General features: G+C 35.4%; 1 protein-coding gene across 1 annotated transcript; it reads left to right on the top strand.

Annotated features, from left to right (window-relative positions):
• The first annotated feature begins 13,574 nt into the window (after window positions 1-13,574).
• Window positions 13,575-23,558, top strand: oxtra (oxytocin receptor a). Its single transcript, XM_016446538.1, has 2 exons — window positions 13,575-14,620; window positions 22,682-23,558. The coding sequence occupies exons 1-2, from the start codon at window positions 13,702-13,704 to the stop codon at window positions 22,930-22,932; spliced, it is 1,170 nt and encodes a 389-aa protein (XP_016302024.1). The 5' UTR covers window positions 13,575-13,701; the 3' UTR covers window positions 22,933-23,558.
• Window positions 23,559-24,697: the final 1,139 nt, after the last annotated feature.

Here is a 24,697-nt window from a genome sequence, read left to right as displayed (position 1 = left end):
TGGGCTCTCGGGCGAGATCCCAATTCGTCAGTCACGACTGACGTAACGTCGAACGTGACTGACTGAAAGGGAACTAACCTCCATTTGCTGATAAGGACAGTATCCTCAAAGACCCCAAAGCTTATCATCATTATTACATAAGGTTATGATGTAAAAGGACTTGGTTGAATCATGTATTCGTTTGGATAGCTCATTCATTTGCACAGAGCAAATACTGTGGTGCAGGATCTATAGATTCCTGTTCTATTTATGCATTTAAATGAGTTCCAAAGGCTTGGACTAGATGTCTCAGAACAAGCTGAATTATAATCAGTGTTAATGCATAAAGTATGCAACAATTCTCCTTCCCCAGCCCGAGTCCTTCGACCTGCCTGTGAGACAAATGGCAGCAAACAGCATAACAGCTGAATGAGCTGCATCTGGCCAAGACCCAGTCTGCCAAATGTCACCATGATTTACAGTAATATTACGCCTCTATGAGTATAGAGAATAGAGAATCATTATGTCTCTGTGTGTGTGTGGTGCAATACAAGGTTGAGTGTGCCGAATCCCAAGATGAAAATTACTAATTAATGTCGGGACGAATGAGGGAAGCCAATTTGATAGCTTTGAATTTGTCCTCTGAATGCTGCTGTCCTGCGTCACTGTGACGCCATTATCAGGTCGACATTTGAACAGCTTTAATAAGCATCATCTGCATTCACTGCCTGCCCTAGCCATAATTCCACCATGTGATACTTCCTTAGAAACTCAAATTGAGAGTCTTGCTTCATTTTGATTAAAGCCACACTTTAGCTACAAATGTCACATGATTTCAGGGTGAGAAATCAGCCAAGGCTCACAACCAAACATTTACCATTTTCCTATCATTTAACATTCCATAATATTCTAATTCCATTTAGTACCTAGTTATGGGTTTAGTGCTTGTACAGACACCGATTTGCTCAAATTTGAAGAAAACACTTCTAACTATGGAAAGTCTGAGGGTTAGTGGAACTTTTTAGTTGCAGTTGCAGTAATATCAAGATATTTACTGGCCAATTCTTTTAAATCAATTCTAGCAGAGAGTCTATTGCTGATACCTGAACAATATTTACAGCTACTTTTGTGTTTAGTTTTGTAGGTTACAGCCATAATTGTTCAAGTATTCAGTTCAAGTATTTGAGGTAAGTAAATGTGTTTTCAAATGTTTGGAAAATAATAGGTAATCAAGAAGGTAAGAAAAATACAGGGGACTATTATTATTATTATGAATGATAATAATATTAAAACAGCTTCAGCTTACAGCTTCATTAAAAAACGTAATACTCTGGAACATTTTTGTGAAGAGGTGAAAAGTGGAGGTAGCAGAAGTTGAATGGTTACCTCAGGGAGAGGTGAAATTTATAACCCGAGGGAGGTATTTTTAGACTAATAATTCCTTAATGGCTGGTTTTATTAGCTTCCGTCACACAGGCAGAAAGCTTTAGGAATGGGACTAAAATGCTTCTTTGTGGACAGAATAGAATGACACAATTCCAGCAGAAATAACCACATTAGAGCACAAATAGCCCTAACACTTCTACGATACTGGTTATGTAGACCTAATGCATTGTTAAAAGATGTAGATTCAGATATGAAAGCTTCAAACAATAAATGTAAGGGATTATCAAATAAAACTTTTATAACATCAATATCTCACACAATAAAGAAAACCCATAAGTAGTAAACATTTGGCTGTTTCTTGGTCACATTGTGGCTATTTAGCATTGTAGAATCAATGAACTTTATGTTTCTCATTTCACAGGCCTGATGATTTGTGGTTTTATATGACCTTTGTTTTTCCAGACTAGTAGTGCAGTTTAAATTGAAGAGCTGTGCAGGTTTACTTGTGGTGGTGCTTGTTTAGGTTTTTCCAGGGATGCTTTAGTGTTATGATGCCATAATTATACCCTCTGCTTGAAGATTGAATTTATGTTTAGCTTTGAGAATATGGGACCTACTGTCTTGACAGTGACCTATACCATATTTGCCCGCAAATCATAGATCAGATTTTAAAATAGAGCTCTTCTGTTTTCTGCCGATAGCTCAGACAGCTTTATTTGCATGATGTTCTCTTCCCCCCACATGCAACACTATAGGCTCAGACGAGAGAATTTTTCATGTCAGTAGCAAAATATGTTTAGCAATGGACTCCACTGATTAAAACAAATTTTGCTGTCATGGAGTTTGTTATAAGTCATCAATGGGAAGAAAGAAAAAGATCCCATTAGCCTTTTTGGGACAGATCTTTGAAAATTACACCTGTCTTAATCCCAAGGCTTACTTTAAATGAGTCCATAGAGTCAATATGCTTAGCGCACATGAAATGTACTGTCTGTACATTTTCCAGATGTGTGGAAAATCCTTTTTTTTTTCGCCACAGAAGTTAAGGCTCATTTGTGTGCTGCATATATTCTCTCAGCACTTTATAATCTTTAAAAGGTTCATTTAGAATAGAAAGTGATTCAAAGACTAGTGTTCTATCTGTCGACAGATGCCGTATTATCAGGGTGTCATTATCAGTTTGCACTGGACCGATTAGTCATTCTTCCAAGAATATGCAGCTTGCAATCATCTTACAATTCACGTTATAGGTCACTGAACATTGAAGCGATGTCACCAAGAGATTTCTGTGACCGCAACATTATTTAAATGATTATTTTTACATTAGTCTATTATTGTGGTTTAATCTATTGCAGCTGAACCTGCCTCACATGTAAAAAAAAAAAAGAATATCCTCTGACATCTATGCAAGACTAGCAGAACCATGTGTACATGTATATATATTGTTGCTTCATCTTTTCATGTGCCCTACAGTCTCATAGACTGTCATTTTTGCAGTTGTTTTGCTCAGTCGGGGTATGATTAAAGACATATAAAGTGAGGTGAGAAGCACGCTCACACTCTTGACGCTTTCAGAGAATCTAATGCTGTTTTTGTTTACTATTGCTTTTTCTCTGTGTGCCTCTCAAGCGCACATGCTCACCAGACATGCATAATCTCAACATTTTCTCTGTGTAGTATTTTCTGGTTAGGAGGAGAGAATTGAAGAGATTCGGTGGTGGATGAAGTTTCAGAGAGTCTAATGCAGTACTTATTTACTTTTCAGAGTAAAACAATCTGAGCAGAGTCTGACTTAATGGTTGAGGTGAGGTTAGCCAGAGAAGCATTCCGATTTCTGTCTCTGAGTGGCTTCAAATGTAAGCGCTCCTGTTAAAATCAATGTTTGATGTATTTAGGTTTTCAGAGATAATTTTAATTTTAACAGTGCTAACTCTTGAGGCGTTTCTCACTGCCAGGGGGGTGGAAAAAAGTAGTCTCGTGTGTTTTAATGCAATTAATTATATTTTTTTCCTTTGTCCATTCAGTTACAATATATACCTCTTAAGGGAACATTCATGAAATGAAACAAAAGATAATTGAGGCAATATATACAATATATGAACAATTATTGAAAAAATTTAAATTTTCACATGTAGTTTGTTTCCTTTTAATTTCCTGTTAACCATTTAATTATTTTTTAATTAATACTTTTATTTAGCAAGGACACATTATATTGATCAAAAGTGATAGTAAAGACAATGTTACAAAAGCTCAAAATGACAAAACATTACAAATAAATGCTTTTTTTTTTTTTTTTACTTTGGTCATCAAATAATTCTGAAAAATATCAGTTTTCAACATTGTTAATAATAAAAAAAATGTTTATTAATTAAAAATCAGCATATTAGAATGATTTCTGAAGGAGAAGTGGCTACTGAAAATTCAGCTTTGCCATCACAGGAATAAATTACATTTTAAAATATATTAACAGTATATCAGTTACTTTAAATTGTAATAATATTTCACAATATTAGTGTTTTTATATTATATATTATATAAAATCATATTGTATGCAAACAAGGGGGAGCATACTGACACTGAGTGCCAGAAGGTTTTTGAATTTACAACAAAGTTGAAACTAGAACAATTGAAAAAGCCAATCCAAATACACTTTAGTTTGAACTCGTTTTCCCTTCGTGTCTCTGCATCGTTTAATCAGTCAAGTGCTCACTCTATGGGACACAGTGCAGTAGGTTTAAATGGTTTATATTCCCACCATAGGCTTTTCCCCCTATACTCTCTGGGATTAATTACTGTTGCACCTGAATTGAGATTCATTGAAGTCCTGTTTCCTTTTCTCTCTGTGTCTTTTACCATCATTGTTGGCACCAGACATTCCAGTGAATAATTTTTGTCTGGTCTATAAAGAATGTTCTAGCAAGGATGGGAGAACTCAAGAGATTCAGTGGTGAATGGAGGTGAATTTTAAGAACTGCCCTTCAATTTTCCACACTCTCATTATAGCAATGCTGCTTTCACTGCTATGATAGCCAAACATGGTCTCTCCCAAAAGGTCACACCCCTCTTAGGTCTATTTGTTTGCTATTCTCTCACTTGTGGCTACTGTCTCTCACTCTCTCTCTCTTTATCATGCATGTTTGTTGACTCTGTCAGCTATGCAGCAGCATGTGTCAGTGGGTGCATACCAAATGCGAACGTGTCAATCCTCTTGTCTGAATGCCACACACACATTTCATCATGTTGAGCATACATAAAATAGGGCTGATGACGTTTCTTGTGTTTGCGTACACACAATATCCTAGTGTTTCCTACAGGATTTGTTTTTTTGCAGTCTGAGGGAGACATGCTAAAGGATAATTCAAGAAATAGTCCACTCCAAAATTAACATTTTAATTAACATTACAATTTACTCACCCTAAGGCGATCCAAGATATAGATGAGTTTGTTTCTTCACGGGAAGCATTTCATCACTTGCTCACAAATGGATCCTTTGCAGTGAATGGGTGCCGTCAGAATGAGAGTCCAAACAGCTGATAAAAAAAACAACAACATCACAATATGTAATTTTCAGCAAATTTTAATTTTTGGGTAATCTATTCCTTTAATACTATTATTTATTGATGTTAAACTTAAAACACCATTTATAATCAAGCATCGCTCAGCGGCATCCGCTTCAAATCAGTGAAGGCAGCCGATGCTCCTGTCTTGCGTGTGGAGATCACAGTCCTACTGGCAAAGGATGCGATAGAGCCGGTCCCCTCCAGTCGATATGAAGACAGGGTTTTACAGCCCCTACTTCATTGTACCCAAGAAAGGTGGTGGGTTACGACCGATCTTGGACTTGCGTGTCTTGAACAGGCTACCGTTCAAGATGTTGATGCAGAAATCTAGCATCAAGTTAGTTCAGGCAGGCCACGTCAGTCAAGCTCGCATCAGCTGATAGTCAGCTGTTCCTGACGTGTACCAATCCAGTTTTTACTTATCACAGTGGTCCATTTAAATTCCCATTCGTCAGCATCTCTTCTATCGCATCACTGTTCGCAATCAAACTCCCTCCTCCAACCCCAACTTCACCTAACTGAACCTGTAATCTAATCCTAATAATAGTTTTTTTTTCATCTACAGTTCACTATATTGCAAGCATTCTCTATCATGTATTTTGTATTTTCTACATCTCCTGTAAATTGTGAATTTTAATTATGTATGCATATACTGGATCTGTTCTGTAAACCAGGGGGGCTAGACTTGCTGCTCTCCCCGCTTTGTCCAAGCATGGCTGCATGGACAGGCGTGGGGAGTTTTGCCCAGAACAGAACCACACCGCCAACACTAACTGTATGCTATATAATTGTAATAAATATACTTTGACAAAGTGGTCCAGACTGAAATAACGAAACTGTTTCCCTAATCATACAAATTTGCATTTTAACATTGTTTTTCAAAATGAACACATAATGGTCCTCAGCTCATTTCAGGTTATGATAACCTGTGGTTCAGTGAGTGAGTAAGCAATCCGAGCTGATTCAATTTAGACTGATTCACCACCCCAGCTTACGTTGCATGCCAGTCTGATGTAAAAATGGCTCTTTCTATTTCTGTGTGATCCTCAGGACACTTCTAACAGATTTGCTGCTATCTAGCCCTGAGCACACTGACTGGCCATAATACTGCAGCTATCAGGACCAGAAAATGAAGGGATATTCAGTGAGGATGAGAGCATCGAATGACCAAGACAACAAAAAAAAGTAAGATGCTAAGAAATATATCATGTTTATCCACTCACAATGCCCCCAAAGGTTTGTAAATCGTGTTGTACATGTTGGCAAACAACATGTTTCTTATTTGTCACATATGTTGTGTGTTCATGCAATATATCAGGGGCTTGAAAATAAGCAAAAGGCATGCAGAGCTCAGTATACAGTAATGTATACTATAAGATCACAATTTGCAGTTCAGTTTAAAGGAATATTTCACCCTCTATCCATATTGCTTTCTCCTGTAAAAAAAAAAAAGTTGTCTCATCTGAATCAGGAGAGAAATATGCACAGATCAAGCAAGTTTACAAGCAAAAACAGTCCTAAACAGATCTAAACAAACATGTTGGTGGATTTTGATGTGAGAGGACAACAGGGGATTTCACTGGAGGAAGCATTATTGTAGATTGTAGGCTGGTATTGTAAGAGACAGATTAAAATAAAAAAGCCTTAATGATAGATTTGTTTCTTACAAACATGCAGCTTTTCAGTTTATAAAATGTTAACTGATCAACTGGAGTTGTGTTGATTACTTGTGGATTATTGTGATGTTTTTATCAGCGTGTTTGGACTCTCATTCTGACGGCACCCATTCACTGCAGGGGATCCATTGGTGAACAAGTGATGTAATAGTAAATGTTCTGATGAAGAAACAAACTCATGTACATCTTGGACTGCCTGAGGGTGAGTAAATTATCAGCAAATTTTAATTTTGGGTGGAGTATTCCTTAAATAAATTTGCACACATTTGACTGAAATAATCTGCTTAAAGCTTTTCAGATAAGTAGATGCCTTAATTTTGAAAACCTCAATTAATGTAAAGAGTCCAGCTGTCCAGATGACAGTTATTCTAAATCTTCTGTAAAATGTCCCTCACTTGTTGCTTTTGCACTAAAATCAGACATTGCCTGGCTTTAAATTGATTTATATTAGAAACAAAGATATATAAACAGCCCTCAAAGACCTCAGAAGTTACGCTAAGTGGAAAGTTACTTCCTAAGAAACAAAGAATTGTTTTGTTATGAAGGTTAAGGTAGACTCCAGGGTTCCTCTGTATCAATATAGATCTGAGGTCTCTTTCTCAGTCTCTCTTGCTTTTTCTCTGACAGGCTAATAAGCTAATTTTGTTCACTAAGAAGATTAAATTTGTTTCAAGTAAATGAGGTGTCATAGGCTGGAATTTGCGCTTATTTGAATGAGGTTTGTACATTAATTCCCACACGACCAACGTACACTTCATTACACACTCTGGACTTTGACGTATACCATCCCTAATCTCCTGTTTCTCTTTTTTTTTTCATAATTTAATTTATTGTTGTTGAAACATCCCGTTTATATCAGACCTATATGAATAACAGAATGTGTATGAAAATGATGCATGCTCTCTTTGCTTGTATTTTTTTTGTTTCTATAATAAAATGTGATGCAGAGGTATTTTACTTCTCAGAAAAAATGCACAGTTGTTTCTTTCTGCCTCATCTTGCAGGAAAATGTTCTGTGAGGCAAATCAGAATTCAATTGTTTTGGTCATTTCAAAGTCCCATTTTCAGAGAATCTGGATGAGTTGCCTTTATTCACTTTATGCTGTTTCTTGTTAAAAACCCAAAATACGACCATATCCAATTTCATTTGAGAATAAGCCCTCACATCTTATATTTATGAACCACCTTCGTGTTTTCATCTTATCTCAGTGCTGTCAGAGCAAAAAGAAAAATAACCCTTGAGAGAGGTGGGGTACTGGAAAGTGATGCTATCTCACTCCATATACAGCTCTGTAGCAGCACGGTTTAGAAATACTTAGCAGAGCTCGAACTATACCCTGTGTTCATTTCATTTACTGCTGATTTGAACGGAATCTCAACACTGGCCTCCAAATTCAAGTTTCATTTTGATGTTTGGGGTCTGTCTTGGATTGATATCTAAATATTTGATCCAGGGATATCATGTCATGCTTGTCTATGTTAATAAAGAGTGAACTTCTTTTATCTGTCACCCTTGAAGTGTACAACAGTACTGCCAAAACCCCCAGAATGCATCACTTCATGCATGCCAAGATTTAAGTCTACTTATCATGACTGTTTTCATTAGCATTTATCAATGATGCCCCATACGATAGAAAACAATTAATAACACACAAATAATTTTTTGTTTTAGCCCTCTGCACAACGTCAAGTGCTCTTTTATTTTTAAATAAATGATTTGAATCCTTAAAAGTACCTAAAGGGTTGACAATCGTGAGGCCTCAAATAGCTATGTCGTCATATCAGAGCAAGGTTAGACTAATTAGACGCAGGATTCAAGTTCTCATAGGTCAGTAAAACAAAACAGAAAAACCATACGTTATGATGATGATGATGATGATGATGATGATGATGATGATGATTAATATTATATAACAATATTTTTTTACATGGTTACCCTTATATTTTATTAATACTTATAAAAAAAACTTTTTTTCCCTTTCTTGGAAGTCTTTCTTGGAATATATTTTTAGTAACTTATTCCTCACTAAAACAAATCTCATCATATTTCTTAAAAAGGTTTTGCATTCTATAATGGGTGAGTTTGTCAAATAACATCTGAATCATCTTTAGTGTGGAGAAAACTGCATATTTTCAGTGCTTAGATCAGTCAAATCTATCATCAGATCACCATCATGTTTAATGCATGGTTTGTTAATTTCTTTCTTAGCTTTTGTCAACAGTACAAAATATCCTACAACATATGTGAATCATTTACCATTCAAATCTGGATCTGCACTGGTCAAATGTGTCTGCCCAATAGAAAACGTTCTGGCCAAGTGGAAATGGAAATGTTTCCTCTATGGCTATGATTCTACAGCCACATTGCTCATCTCCTTTTTCCAAGCATGTTATAATAATGCTTAAAAAACTCACACATACATAGGCAGTAGGAACGTGTGAGGTTTTTTAAGCATTATTATAATATAATTATACAAACTGTTATTGTGATTCTGATCCCACTAACTCTAAATATAGAATCAACACACAAGACAGTTTGAAGCACTTTTATCCATTATGAAAAATGGAAATCCCATCTGTAGCCTTCATCTTTAGCTTTGATATCAAGGCCAGTTCTGCATTTTCTCTGTACACTGCTGCATTTAGATAGCGTGAGCTGTAATGTTTTCTCTCTATCCTGTTTTGTGTCTTTGTCCTCTGTCTTTCTCTCTCTCTTTCGCCGTGTGCACACATCTGTCTGTGTGAAGGTAAATACAAAATCAGACTATCCTTCACTGACTTGATTTAATTTCATACTGTGTATTCAGTTTATTATCAGATAAACAATGTACCCATTTAGAATGTACATCAGATCTCTTAATGTGCAATGTAATATCATAGATGTAAATATTTTGTATGTGAATGATAGACGTAGTAGCCCTTGAAACATGCTCTGTATATTATGATTATGTTGATATAAAACAGACACATTCACACTCACAAATGGCTATCGACTATGTAGCAATGATCAATAAAAGGCCAACCACTCATCAGGAGTAACTTGGTTTCCAGTGGCTGCAAGGTTGACTTTGAACCAATCTTATGTATAACAATATTTACCTTTCTTTGACATCTGTGTCATTTAGTGGTTGATTACCAAAACACCATTATACCTTCAGGGCACACTCTTTCTTTCACAGGATGGCTGCTGAAAATGCTAATATTACAATATTACTATTTCAGCTATGTTTTTATTAAATAAATGTAGTCTTGGTGAATATAAGAGACTTCTTTCAAAAACATTAACCACAAAAACAATGACCACACACTTTTTAACATTAGTGTATACACACTCTCTTGAATTAACAGTGATTGTGACAATTCAGTTCATTATATATTAATGGTATGTGCATAACTTTTGCATTAAATTATTGTAGCAATATCTTCTAGTGCCACCATGTGAGTTCATCGCATAGTCAGACATCCTCATCAAAGTTGTGTTATGTATATTCAATTAAAGAATATTTCTTTCTCACTTTATTTCATCTGGGTTGTATTTTGTACAGCACAAACTACAGATTTTACAAATAATCAACCCCCTGGCCTATGCAACTTAATTTCTGTTTAATTTGATTCATTTTTCCATTTTTTTTTTTTTTATGGGACGGTTGACCATTTCCAGATACTTTCATAGCATTGTTTTTGTTTTAACCAATTGCACTTGCCAAAGGGAATGAAATTTAAAAATCTAATTATGGTGGAGTTGTGCCAGGGATGATAATGAAAACCAGGCTTACTGTTCAATGATAATGGGCCAGATCAAATCATTATGCAGATACGGGAGACGTGCTGTAAAAATAATGATTTGGTTTTTTAGTATTATTATTATACATACAAAAACATTTTTTCACAGCTTTAAAGCCACTTAGAACATCTTTGATGAGCAGAAATTACGCTTTTTACCTCAAGCTCAAAGTTGATTGAACGTGTTTAAAGTTTCTAGAAGAAATCCAGACCTGTTCCCTTCCGCCACTGCTAGCGCTGAGAATAATGAGTGAGCTTTGTTGTAAATAAACAGCACAGTCAGAAGAATACATCTCCTATAGGGTTAGCCAGGTCCTGCTATTTTCTGTAGAAGTAGCCAGACTGTTTTTGAAGCTCAAAACAGTGATTACCTAAGGTGACTGCAGTCATATTCTGAGCCCCTCTTTGGTGGCAATGAGATTTTAGGACACCTCTGTGGTAGAGATGGTATTATTACTCCAATTATGAGCCTTAGTGCATGCCAGGAAGCTGGGCCTGCTCGCTTGAGCATGACATGGACTTGTTAAAAGAATTTTGTCAAGCTTGATAATCTGTGCATGTCATTCCACAAGAGCTGTTTGGATACATTTGTCTTAAAATTTAAGTTGACATGTGAACCCCATTCAGAGGCTACCTGGCTTTGCCAATGTGCAGCAGGAAGCATCTTGAGATTTAACTAGAGATGCCACTGACAGCTGTAATTTACAGCTCTTCGTGGTCTCAGCAAGATTTCTGTCAGCACTGTGACAAGAATTCTTTGAACCTACTTGCTATATGAGGCGACTGAACTGATTTTTATGCATATTTTCACCAAGGGTACTGTAGGGAAAAGTTGTTTGGGACATAATAAGGCAAAGTGATTTAATGCAAATGAACATAGACATGCCATGCAATAGAGCTCCATTTACTTCCATTCAGTGTCTTAGATTTAGGTCTATTGACCATGATAGCGCATGGTTTAAAAGGTAAGTTGTTCGATTATCAGAGTCAAACAAACCATTTTCTTGCAATGGCTCCCTGGGATATCTGAGTTTCTGTGACATCCAACCAAATGAGTGATGGTGAGATACCAGTTCACCAGTGGGGCTAGAAAACATCCAGGTTGTAGTAACATGGATTCTCAACACATTGAGAACAATCCACTGTTGGGTGTTAAGAGTGACAGCAAAGTTGGTGATTTAGCACAGTCGATGGATTGCACAGTGCCCTTCTATACACTCTTAAAGTCTCTTTATTGTTGTCCTTGATTCCATTAAGAACCTTTACAGGGATAGTCCACCTAAAATGAAAATGCTATCATCATTTACTCACCCTCAAGTTGTTCCAAACCTGTATGAAATTCTTCTGTTGAACATAAAATAAGATATTTTGGTAACCAAACAGTTGCTGGTCCCCACTGACTTCCATATACATACATACATACATATATATATTCATACTTTGGAGACCAGCAACTGTTTGGTTACCCACAAAATATCTTCTTTTATGTTCAACAGAAGAAAGAAAGTCATACAGGTTTTGGAACAACCTGACTTGAGGGTGAGTAAATTGTGACAGAACTAACCCTTAAATATGCACAGAACTGTTTTATTGCACAAAAGGTTATTTATAATGGAAAAGTTTATTAAAATGTTCATCACACTAAGAAAAAAATCCTTTCTGTTCACTGAAAAGGTTTGGCGAGTCCAAAATGGTTGCCTTAATTTTTAAGAGTTTAATGATGATTTGGTAATATTATTGTATAAAATAAAATCCCTTTTCTACTTAACTTTGAATTATCATAGTCCATAGTTCACATATTTTAATCCTCTCCAATGTGACTATCACAGACAGATTAACAACATATTTCAAGGACAATGTGACCTGCATGTATAAAACACACAAAAATATCTGTTTTTTGTTTGTTCAGAAAAAATGCTTAAAAATGTAAAAACAAATTTCATCAATGCATTACTTTCTGTTATAAATGATGAAAACATCTTATTGTGTCTCATCATCTGTTTTTTGTTTGTTCAGAAAAAATGCTTAAAAATGTAAAAATAAATTTCATCAATGCATTACTTTCTGTTATAAATGATGAAAACATCTTATTGTGTCTCATGAATTATTTATATAATTTCTGTAATTGAGTGTTCATGTCCTTCCTCGGCTGGCACTATTTTAGAAGTGTGTTGACTTTGAGAATTTCTCCTGACCCTGGTATGCAGCGCGTGCGTCCACAGAGAAACGCTGACGCAGATCAGGACTCGGGCATTCAATTGATGGAGTGTGATAAGGCCTTTTGGGGCATACTAATAAGTCATCTTGAGGTGGAAATTCAAAACATGAGCTGCAACCTCTCAAATGCTACCAAAGATAAACACGATTCAACGATAACAGTGTTGGCTGATATTTTGTATGAATTAGTCAAATATTGTTGTGCTAATGTACTTGAGAAAGATATCTGCTGAGTAATATTAGTATCTACATGCAGAATTGCATTTAGTTTAAGGATATTGTGTATTTTTTCTCTGTTATACAAAAAAAAATAGTTTTCACTATATTCCCATTTTAAATTGTTTTATTTTATTGCACTAACATTAGCTTTGTTTATCATAAATGGTCCCTTAATAAAAAGAAAAGATTACAAGGCAGTCAACATGCAAGAAAGCACACTGAAAACATTTGATGTCATCCAGACTATTTCAGAGGAATTTACTGTTTTGCAATAGAGCACAAGGACCCCCAGTGGAAGTCGTGGGTAAGTTAGGGCAGGGAGAACCATTGAGAAGATGTACAAGTGCTTGATATCGTGACGCGCTCCATTCAGTGTGAGCTGAGTGAGAGCAAAGCAGCTTCTCCACCTCTAGGACTCTCCTTTACACCTACTCTGCCAGCAGCTGGACAATCTGATGAAATGGATAATAATTGTAAGTACTTGCACATTAAAAATTATATTTACAATGTAAAATAATATATATTTGCAATATAAAAAAAAAAGAATTATATTTTATAATGACTGGATGATTGAATCTTTAATGCATCAATTTGATTTATAATTCATAAAAAACATGGTAAATGAAATATAGGGCTAAATGTGATGGATTACCAAAAAAAGAAAAAAAAATCCATGCTTCTTATGTTTATATAGTTCACAGTAAAGGTTAAAAACAGCAGAGGGATCACCACCAAGCAGCAAAGGACTTTCCCTATTCCTGGAGATCCTTGTCGTGCCACCTGTTAAGTTAAAGGGTTATCTACGTACTGGCTGATTATGCCCGAGGAAAGCTAATCAGTTCTGACATTTGTGGAGAAGTAGGCGTGCGCTTTTTGGCACCATGGAGGACATCTTCAAGGATCAAGACTTATGGTCCAATGAGTCGTCTAGAAACTCCAGCGTCAACAATGAAACTTACGGCGTGAACCAGACGGTGAACCCGCTGAAGCGGAACGAAGAGGTGGCAAAAGTGGAAGTCACTGTATTGGCCTTGGTGCTCTTCTTGGCACTCGCTGGTAACCTCTGCGTCCTTGTTGCAATCCACACGGCCAAGCACAGTCAATCTCGCATGTACTACTTCATGAAGCACCTCAGCATTGCAGATCTGGTCGTGGCTGTCTTCCAGGTACTTCCTCAACTCATCTGGGACATCACGTTTCGCTTTTATGGACCAGACATCCTGTGCAGGTTGGTGAAGTATCTTCAGACCGTTGGGATGTTCGCCTCCACGTACATGCTGGTGCTGATGTCCATAGACAGATGTATGGCAATCTGCCAGCCCCTTCGTTCTTTACACAAGCAAAAGGACCGCTGTTACGTGATTTGTTCTTGGGCACTAAGCTTACTTTTCAGCATCCCACAGGTTTATATATTTTCCTTACGGGAGGTGGGTTCAGGAGTATATGATTGCTGGGGAGATTTCGTGCAGCCGTGGGGAGCGAAAGCCTACATCACGTGGATTAGTCTGACAATATACATCATACCAGTGGCCATTCTGAGCGTCTGCTACGGACTGATAAGTTTTAAAATATGGCAAAACTTTAAAAGGAAGACTAAGAAGGACCAGTGTATCACTCTCACGCCCAAGACATCGAAAGGCAGCGCGCTCGCGCGGGTCAGCAGTGTCAAACTCATTTCCAAGGCCAAAATCACCACCGTTAAAATGACCTTTGTTATCGTACTGGCTTATATAGTGTGCTGGACTCCGTTTTTCTCCGTACAGATGTGGTCAGCATGGGATCCCGAAGCACCAAGGGAAGGTGAGTTTCTTTTAAAGGTTTGATTAACATTTTACGCACGTGCCATTCGAAATTGTTATTGAGCACAGGGGTGATTGTTAACTTTAGTGTAGTTTGTGGCATCCATGAGGCAAAGATTAATAATTAGTTGGGGATTTTTGACTCCATTTATATTTTGGTGGCAGTTACAAAAAGGTTTTCAAGTTTTTGTATGAGTGCAGAAAAAAAAAAGGTTTTATTGAACATTGATGGAGCACCAGATTTTGTGTTAAAATAAATCATAAATGGGTTGTTTAGTTTAAAAATCTTATATGAGGTGACCAGGTGGGCCTTTTACACCAAACACGGGGTAAAACACAAAGTATTTATACAAATAAGTTAATACTTGTTCAAAACAATCACTTTGGCAAAGTTTGTACTATTTTCTGATTATTTTGATCAATAAAATCATTTATTTTTGTTTAATATAGCATTACAGTAGTAACAATAAATGTCATTTTATTATATGATTTGATTAAAATCATATGATATTATAATATCATATTTATATGACATATGATGGTTTCATTATAAATATGGTGGTTATCTCTATAAGGTGGACACCCAGCTTAATTTATAATATTTACCATCCGAATCTAACCATGTTATGTCAACAAATGGAAAAGCCAGCCAAGCCAGTGTTTTAAATGTAAAAACATTTTTAAAAGGCATACCTTTTAAGGGTTATCTAAATTATTAAATGGCAAGTGCTGTTTCATAATCTGAAGATTGGTGATATTGTTTTAAAATATGCAACTTTTTAATGGAAAGAGTGTTAATATATTTTTTTTTAATTTACATTTTACATTTTCATTAAATCATGAACACGATGTTTACATATACTAGGCCTAAATCATGGAAAATTAATAAAAAAGAAAAAAGGACATGAATATTGCTAAATATCAGTCAATAAACAAAAACCAGATCAAATAAAGAACTTTCAAAAATATTTTTTATAGCCTTATTATTCTGAAACTTATATTAAAGCACCCCTCTAATTAAACAAAATGAAGATATCCTACAGTAGGCTCAGTTATGACATCAGTTTGTAAGTTTTTTTTTAATTTACATTTTACATTTTCATTAAATCATGAACACGATGTTTACATATACTAGGCCTAAATCATGGAAAATTCAAATAAAATAAAAAAGGACATGAATATTGCTAAATATCAGTCAATAAACAAAAACCAGATCAAATAAAGAACTTTCAAAAATATTTTTTATAGCCTTATTATTCTGAAACTTATATTAAAGCACCCCTCTAATTAAACAAAATGAAGATATCCTACAGTAGGCTCAGTTATGACATCAGTTTGTAAGCCAACCCAGAAGACTGTGGTGAGTTCACTCAGAAGTTCCGTCGAGGATGGTGGTTTTCCATTAATGAGTAAGATATGTAACTTTACTTAAAGAGGCTTCCTATTTTGTTCGAAGACAAATTAAATCAGTCATACCTCAAACATGAAATCTGAAGGCTGTGTATTTTAAAAACGTAAGGTTCTACTGTCACCTCAGCAGGATGGTGTTCATGTATGATAGTGTTTTCAGTCCTGTATACCGATGTCACAATGTTTCCCGTCTTACCATTTTTTTCTAGAATTATAAATGTATTTTCAGCTAACATATTTGAACATGGAAAGCTTTTTGCATGTTCGAAAAGTATAGGCTACAGTTGAAAATACAATTATCAGATAAGATTTGAACAAATTCAAAAAGGTAGCCTAATGAGTTTCAGAATCATGTGAGATGGTTTCTGACCATGACATTGCATTCTTTCAAAGACTCGAGAAAAGAAGCTGGTTTTGATATATTGTAATTCTTCTGATAAGAAGGTTTTGCCAGTACAGAACTAGGATTGCTGTGATGGGCATCTTAACTTTAAATCACTACAGATGTAGTCTGCTAAAAAACGGCGGAGCCATAAAGACCAGTCTCAGGGAAACATTAATATTCAGCAGAGCTGCAACACTTAAATCATGACTGTCTGCAGTATGAGAAATCACCAACCCAAACAAACCCAGGGAGAATTGATGATAAATAACTGTTGTTTTGAATATGTAAAAGAATGCTATAAGACATTAATATTACATATGATGAAATCATGTGCTCGACAAATTGTTATACAAATATTCATTTTGTTTTTACATGCACACAAAAGTCCAGGTTTTCAGTAGACAAGAAACATTCAGAAACCCTAAAACTTATCAGCTTACCAAAACATTAAGGGTACTGCATGGCTACTCTTGTGTGTTTGAAAGAAAATGTCAGTGAACAATATTCTTGCCATGAGTTTTACCATGTTTGTCTTGCGGCAATAAAAAGAGTAAGGTAAGGTCACATGTTGCACACTTTAGAGACAAAGATTAAATATTATCAGACCCAGAGATACTCACTCGTATCATGACCTCCACCATACAAAATATCCACACATTATGGCAAGTTCAGCAAAACATTCACACAGTCTAAATATTAGGACAACGCTGAACAGATTTATGCATCAGCAGTGGCTGACACAGCCATAGTGGAATCCAGTTACTAGACATTTCTCCGAATGTGTGAAATAAGAGCCGTTTCTTTTGGCTGATGCTAAGGGATGAGTTTTAAAAAAACTAAATAAAAACACTGATGATCTGATGTGCTCAAATCTCAGCTGCAGCTCTGATAGGATTAAATGACAGCTGAAAACGGTGTCTTCCAGTTGAATGTATGTATGGTTGCTTTATTTTGAGACTAATGTTGGGTTTGGCAATGTCATTGCAGGTTTGGCCGTTAGTTTGGTCTCATCGCCATGACACTTACTGGAATTACAATAGAAAAACAGCTTTCCACTAAGCATTTCTCATTTTTTTGGACAGTAAAAATCTTTGCAGAAATGTCCAAATCAGATAAACATTTGGACAATTGACACTCACTGAACTGTAGTGCTCCTAAAATAAAGAGTTGCGTTGCAAGGACATTTTATCTTTAATTTTGTAAATATACTGTACACTACCTTTCTAAAGTTTGTGGTCAGTATGATTTTTTTAAAGACATTAATACTTTTTATTAATACTTTTATCAAAATTAACAAGACTTTTAGAGTCACAAAAAAATATCAAATAAATGCTGTTAAAATTCCATCAAAGAATAAAAAAAAAATGATTACAGTTTCCAGAAAAATATTAAAATGCACAATTGTTTGCTATATATAGCAAACAATGTCATAATGTTTATTGAGCACCAAATCAGCATATTAGAATGATTTCTGAAAAAGCGTGTGACACTGAGGACTGGAGTAAAGACTGCTGAAAATTCAGCTTTGCCATCACAGGAATAAATTATATTTTATAATTTATTAAAATAAAAAAGTTATATTAAATTGTAAAAATATTTCACAAGATTACTATTTTTTACTGTATTTTTGTTCAACTAAATGCAGCGTTGGTAAGCATTAGAAACTTATTTTAAAAACATACAGACTTTTGAACCGTAGTGTATTTTAATACTGTAATAATTTTTAGACTGATGGGGAAAAAATGTGCTAAAATAGATCTATCTATTTCTTCTATATATCTTCTAGCTTTGCATCCATCTAAAAATATTCTGTGAATCTTACTTGAAGTGTGCTGAATATCTAAAGCAGCCTGGAAACTCTTTTTCAGAGCTTCATATTAAAGAATCTTCTCTTTCATTCTCTCTCTGTTCATCGATCCAACTGCCGATGGTACAGAGATGTGCTTGCCCAGTTTTCTCTGATGCCTGTAAGCTCAGCACAAATAGGAGGTAGCAAACAGAAAAGCAATACACTTGACCGAAGCCCCATCTGGGTTTGTTGCTTACTCCTTCATTTCTAAATTCAATTTCCTTTTCTCTGAGAGACTACAGAATCAAACGCAGAAACGTTATGTCTGGAGGTTTGATGCACATGACAACACAAGTGCACAGAAACGTACACTGAACAAGTTCCCGTCAATCTGTTTGGATCTTGAACTTTTTTTGATCACTGTATATTATTTAGTTGCCAAGTTTGCTTTTAGGTTACTAGGTTGGTCTTGTTTAAATCTGTGATGGTTGTTTGTTGAATGTTGGGAATTAGTTCTAGCCCTCTGTTGGCACACAAATGCACAGAAATGTGTGGTTTCATAGTTTATAAACTATGTTTTAAGATGTTCTCACCTTCTTGTTTGCGCCAGGAAAAAAAAAACCCCAGCATAGTCGATCTCCAAGATATTTCTTCCTTTGGATGTATTTTCCACCATTTGTTTAGTGTACGTAGCCCAACAAGCATGAGTTGGTTGTTTCTCTATTCCTGACACAGTCAGGTCTTTTTAAAATTCACCACAGTGCACTTTCAGAAAGAGTTTGGGGAAAGGGCTCAGATGGGTTCATGGTTCATGTATCAGATTCTTCGTTTTTACCCTCATGCATCATCCTTTTGTCAGAGTGAGATATATATAGACCCATATAGACATGTCACGTTTAATCGCAGTACACGTCATCTCACCACCAGAATACTAATGAGTCTTTTGGTTACCATCACCTGATTCTCATTTCTTCTTTGGACATTAACAATAGTATTTAAGGACTACCCAAGTTGCAATGCATTGCAAAGTCTTGTCAGTATTCTAATGGTGATTCATGTCATGTTAGTGCTCAGATGTTTGTACTGGTTTTCTGTGCATTTTGAGGTGCGGGTTTTAGATATTTTTTCTCAAGTGTAAATCCCTGAACATGGATTGTCAGTTTGTGTCTTAGTTTGGTTCATTAGAAGGGATAGTTGAGACATTTTTAGTAAAAGGAAGTTTTAGTAAAAGCAGTTTTTAAAGTTCTGACTTGAAGAGCTGCTTTCAGATGAGATGTTGATACACCTACACCTGTAACTGCGGTTTATTTTTATGGACAGCACACTCTAGCTTAGGTTTTAGTTTAATTTTTTTTTAAATTATTAATAATAACAAAATACTGTTCATTGATCGTTGATGTCATTACAGTAGGCTACACCACCGCTTGAAAGTTTGGGGTGTCTCATGCTCACCAAGGCTGCATTCATTTGATGAAATATACAGTATAGAACAGTAATATTGTATCAAAGTGTAAATTATTCCTGTGATGCTAAAGCTGAATTTTCAGCAACCATTACTCCAGTCTTCAGTGTCACATGATCAGCTGTGCTGCTAAATAAATCTTTATAACATTATACATGTCTTTACTGTCACTTTTGATCAATATAATGTGTGCTTGTTGAATAAAAATATTCATCTCTTTCAAAAAATAAATACATACATTTTATGACTGCACACTTTTGAACAGTGTGGTGTACTGTTGCTGCCACCATTTTATAAAAACTATAAGGTTTAAAGGGGTTTTTCTTTTCTATTCATGCCTGAGATCTTTCCCATGATTCCCAATCACAATAGAAGCTAAACGAGTTTACCTCAGTCAATCATCTCCTACTTTCTGGCTTAACAGATCTTTCAGCATTGTTATGAGCTAGCAAACAATGTGTTTTTTTATTCTGTCTAAATTTGTCTTGTTTGTAAAAGAGCTTAAAGAAGCTCAGTGACAGATTCTTCTGATTACACCACAGTCCACCAACACTGTTTTCATAAAGAAGTTGTCCCACGTCATGCTTCTCATACCAATTTATTTTTAATGCCGCATAGTGAATGCATAGATTGTAGGGAGTGATAAAGCATTTTCAGAGCTTGGGACAGTGTTAAATGAAGCTTTCCTTCTTTCCCCCTGTTTCTAGACTTCTAAAGATAAACAGCCTAGTGGCACAGACCCTTATCAAGATACTGTAGTCAAAATAAATCGCTTGCTTTACAAATGACTGTTGAATTAGCTTGTAATGTCTGCCCAGTAATGTTTTCATCTTCCCCAGAACTGCAGCTGTTTATTCCAATTTGAGCTGCACTAATATCAGATATGTGAAGTTAAATAAAGGACACTACCTTAAAAAAAACAATGCTGTAGAATTTACTTTGAAACAAGCAAGTAACACATTAAATTAAACTTGAAATTTAGAAGACTGAAAAATGTATTTTCTTGTAAATTGTACTCTAATAATTGTTGTTTTATCTAGAACCTTGAAAAAACACCTTTTACTGTATATCATTTATATCAAATATCAGTTTTAAAGTAAATGCCACTTATAGAATCAAGATCACATGCAGATATTTTAGTTTTACATTTGTGCTTGTGTAAAATACAAATTAAGAAAATATTTTTAATATAACTGAACATAATACACTATAAAAAAGCTTTTTGTTGTAAAAAATAAAAAATTCTATTAGAGTATGTTTTAAAAGAAAATACAATTTCAATTTTTCAACTATAGAATTTCACATAATTCACTTGCTGTTTGTGAAATTTACTAGGAATTTGAGTGGAGTGAAAATCGTTTCTACACCACTTTTTTTCCAATGTAAAATTGAAAGTTTTCAGAAATGTTGATTTGACTTTTAAAGGTGAAATGTGTAATTTTTTTGTAACATTAGACACAGGATTATGAAAGGACTGACAATATTGAACAGGTTAAAACAAGACCACACAGTAGAAGTACAATGTTCTACTCTTTTCATTGTGTATTTAAAGCTGTTTTCTTCTCCACAGCAATGCCCTTCATCATTTCCATGTTGCTGGCCAGTCTGAACAGCTGCTGTAACCCCTGGATCTACATGTTTTTTGCTGGGCATCTCTTTCATGACCTGAAGCAGAACCTGCTGTGCTGCTCCGCGCTCTATCTGAAATCCTCTCAGTGCCGCTGCATGTTATAAAAACAATAAGGGTTAAAGGGGATTTTCTTTTCTATTCATGCCTGAAAACACCTCTTTCCCATGATTCCCAAACACAATAGAAGCAAAACGAGTTTACCTCAGTCAATCGTCTCCTGCTTTCTGGTTTAACAGATCTTTCCGCATTGCTATGAGCTAGCAAACAACATGTTGTTTATTCTGTCTAAATTTGTCTTGTTTGTAAAAGATCATAAAGAAGCTCAGTGACAGATTCTACTGTTTACACCACGGTCCACCAACACTGTTTTTATAATAAAGAAGTTGTCTCACATCATGCTTCTCATACCAATTTATTTTTAATGCCGCATAGTGAATGCATAGATTGTAGGGAGTGATAAAGCATTTTCAGAGCTTGGGACAGTGTTAAATGAAGCTTTCCTTCTTTCCCCCTGTTTCTAGACTTCTAAAGATAAACAGCCTAGTGGCACAGACCCTTATCAAGATACTGTAGTCAAAATAAATCGCTTGCTTTACAAATGACTGTTGAATTAGCTTGTAATGTCTGCCCAGTAATGTTTTCATCTTCCCCAGAACTGCAGCTGTTTATTCCAATTTGAGCTGCACTAATATCAGATATGTGAAGTTAAATAAAGGACACTACCTTAAAAAAAACAATGCTGTAGAATTTACTTTGAAACAAGCAAGTAACACATTAAATTAAACTTGAAATTTAGAAGACTGAAAAATGTATTTTCTTGTAAATTGTACTCTAATAATTGTTGTTTTATCTAGAACCTTGAAAAAACACCTTTTACTGTATATCATTTATATCAAATATCAGTTTTAAAGTAAATGCCACTTATAGAATCAAGATCACATGCAGATATTTTAGTTTTACATTTGTGCTTGTGTAAAATACAAATTAAGAAAATATTTTTAATATAACTGAACATAATACACTATAAAAAAGCTTTTTGTTGTAAAAAATAAAAAATTCTATTAGAGTATGTTTTAAAAGAAAATACAATTTCAATTTTTCAACTATAGAATTTCACATAATTCACTTGCTGTTTGTGAAATTTACTAGGAATTTGAGTGAAGAGTGAAAATTGTTTCTACACCACTTTTTTTCCAATGTAAAATTGAAAGTTTTCAGAAATGTTGATTTGACTTTTAAAGGTGAAATGTGTAATTTTTTTGTAACATTAGACACAGGATTATGAAAGGACTGACAATATTGAACAGGTTAAAACAAGACCACACAGTAGAAGTACAATGTTCTACTCTTTTCATTGTGTATTTAAAGCTGTTTTCTTCTCCACAGCAATGCCCTTCATCATTTCCATGTTGCTGGCCAGTCTGAACAGCTGCTGTAACCCCTGGATCTACATGTTTTTTGCTGGGCATCTTTTCCATGACCTGAAGCAGAACCTGCTGTGCTGTTCCACTCTCTATCTGAAGTCCTCTCAGTGCCGCTGTGATCCGGAGCAAGATTCCCGTAAGAGCAACTCCTCCACCTACGTCATCAAAAGTACCAGCAGCCAGCGAAGTATTACCCAGACTTCTGTCACATAAACCAGACATACCTCAAAACCAGGTTTTTCACATTTTTGAAAGCCAGATGAAAACTCAAATATAAACCCACACAATACTGCAAATGTCACAATCAGTTTGCTTCAGCTGTGTTTTGGTTTGGCAATTATTCAGAATGTCATTTGAATTACTCCACTTCGTTTTCTTTATCTCTGAGGACTTTGAGCAGCAGTAATCTATTCCTTACCTTTTTCTAGACATTACAGAAGGAATGTCATTCGATTCCAGACCATGTTTATGGGTCTATTTACATTTAGCCACACGTCATTTGAATTGCTATCTGATTGTGCATGCGCATTCACTTTGGTCACATAAACGTGTCTTGGTGCTGCATGGGCACCTAAATTGGCTGCACTTGATGTGGCTGAATTATCTTTGACAATTGTGGTACAAAAGATAACCATAATGTGCCACATTCTGTTTGGGGCTCACAAAATGCCATGACACAGATGTGTTTAGTAGGAGCAAAGTTTGCAATCATGGCCTCAACAACCAGATGGATTTACTCTTGGCCGAGTCTCAAACCAACAGATTGGATTTCTGTCATGCTTAAATGTCTTAGAGTGTCCAAGTGTAAATAGCCCCGATATGATATAAACATGCAAAACCCACTAAACCGTAAAGGGATAGTTCACCCAAAAATTCAAATTCATAATTTACTCATCCTCATGTCTCCCCCTTGCAGTGAAAAGTAATACAATTTTCAGTACTTATTGTAAAACATCAAGTTTGACTTACTTTGTATTGAAGACAGGGTTATATCATTTTATGGGTTAAAGGGAAGCAACTTTCACTCACTACACGAAAGAGTTCACACATGGATTTAAGATGAGGAGGTTAACAACACACAGATGAAAACAAGATGTTGATGACACATGAAGTGTTTCTTCTGAAACCTGATGAGAAACATGGCCAGTTGCTCTTTTGAATGAACTTGACTTGTCAAAAGAGAATACCTTTGTTTGTTTTAAGAACACAGCACTTTTCATTTTTGGCACATACATGTTGTGGTTGTTGTTATCACTGTTCTTTATCATTTCACATGTAAACTTTACTGTCATGCCCAAAGGACCACATCTCTTTGCGAAATGTTTCTGCAATGCATCATGGTAATCAAATATGACAAACACACCATTTGTTTTCAAAAAGTCAAGGACTGATTGTTTACTCCCTCACTTTTATGGATGTTTGTCTTGTAAGAGAGAGTGTTTGTAATCAATGAGATTAAAGTGTTTATTCCAGTTACATCTTTTGCTTAAAGCAGCACTATGTAACTTTTTCTGTGTTCAAAATTTGCAAAATGTATATAATGAGCGAATACATAATGAATTAATCTTCCAAACCGCGTTTTTGTCATTCCGAATCACTACAGTACACTTCTAATAAGTACTTATATTTGGACTATTGTAGCCTGGTCGGGTCGTCACCGCTGCGGAGTAACACATACCTGCGTGAATCACCATAGACATAAACTTAGAGAAGTAGCTCCGGTTGGAATGTTCTTCCGCGCGATGTGTGCAGTTCTGTTTATTAAACCGCTAGAGCGCCAAAAGTTACATAGTGCTGCTTTAATATCGCTCGAAAAACTGATTTCTGCCTGTTTGTTGCTTCATCTTTATAAAATATTCTAAAATATCCTTGTTTACAAGAAATGTCACATAATTGTTTATGAGTGCTGCAAGATTAGAAGGATAAAGAAAATGATAAAGGCAGACCAGTATTAACAGCAGAAAATATTTATTTTACA

This window comes from Sinocyclocheilus anshuiensis, unplaced genomic scaffold, assembly GCF_001515605.1.
Source record: "Sinocyclocheilus anshuiensis isolate Anshui unplaced genomic scaffold, SAMN03320099.WGS_v1.1 scaffold2171, whole genome shotgun sequence".
NCBI lineage: Eukaryota > Metazoa > Chordata > Actinopteri > Cypriniformes > Cyprinidae > Sinocyclocheilus > Sinocyclocheilus anshuiensis.
The sequence above is the reverse complement of the archived record's forward strand: the minus strand, read 5'-3'. Positions and strand labels throughout refer to the sequence as shown.

Coding starts and splice junctions, on each gene's coding strand:
- oxtra (XM_016446538.1), top strand. CDS start 13,702: ATGGAGGACATCTTCAAGGATCAAGACTTATGGTCCAATGAGTCGTCT. Junction 14,621..22,681: donor TCCCGAAGCACCAAGGGAAG/GTGAGTTTCTTT, acceptor TCTTCTCCACAG/CAATGCCCTTCATCATTTCC.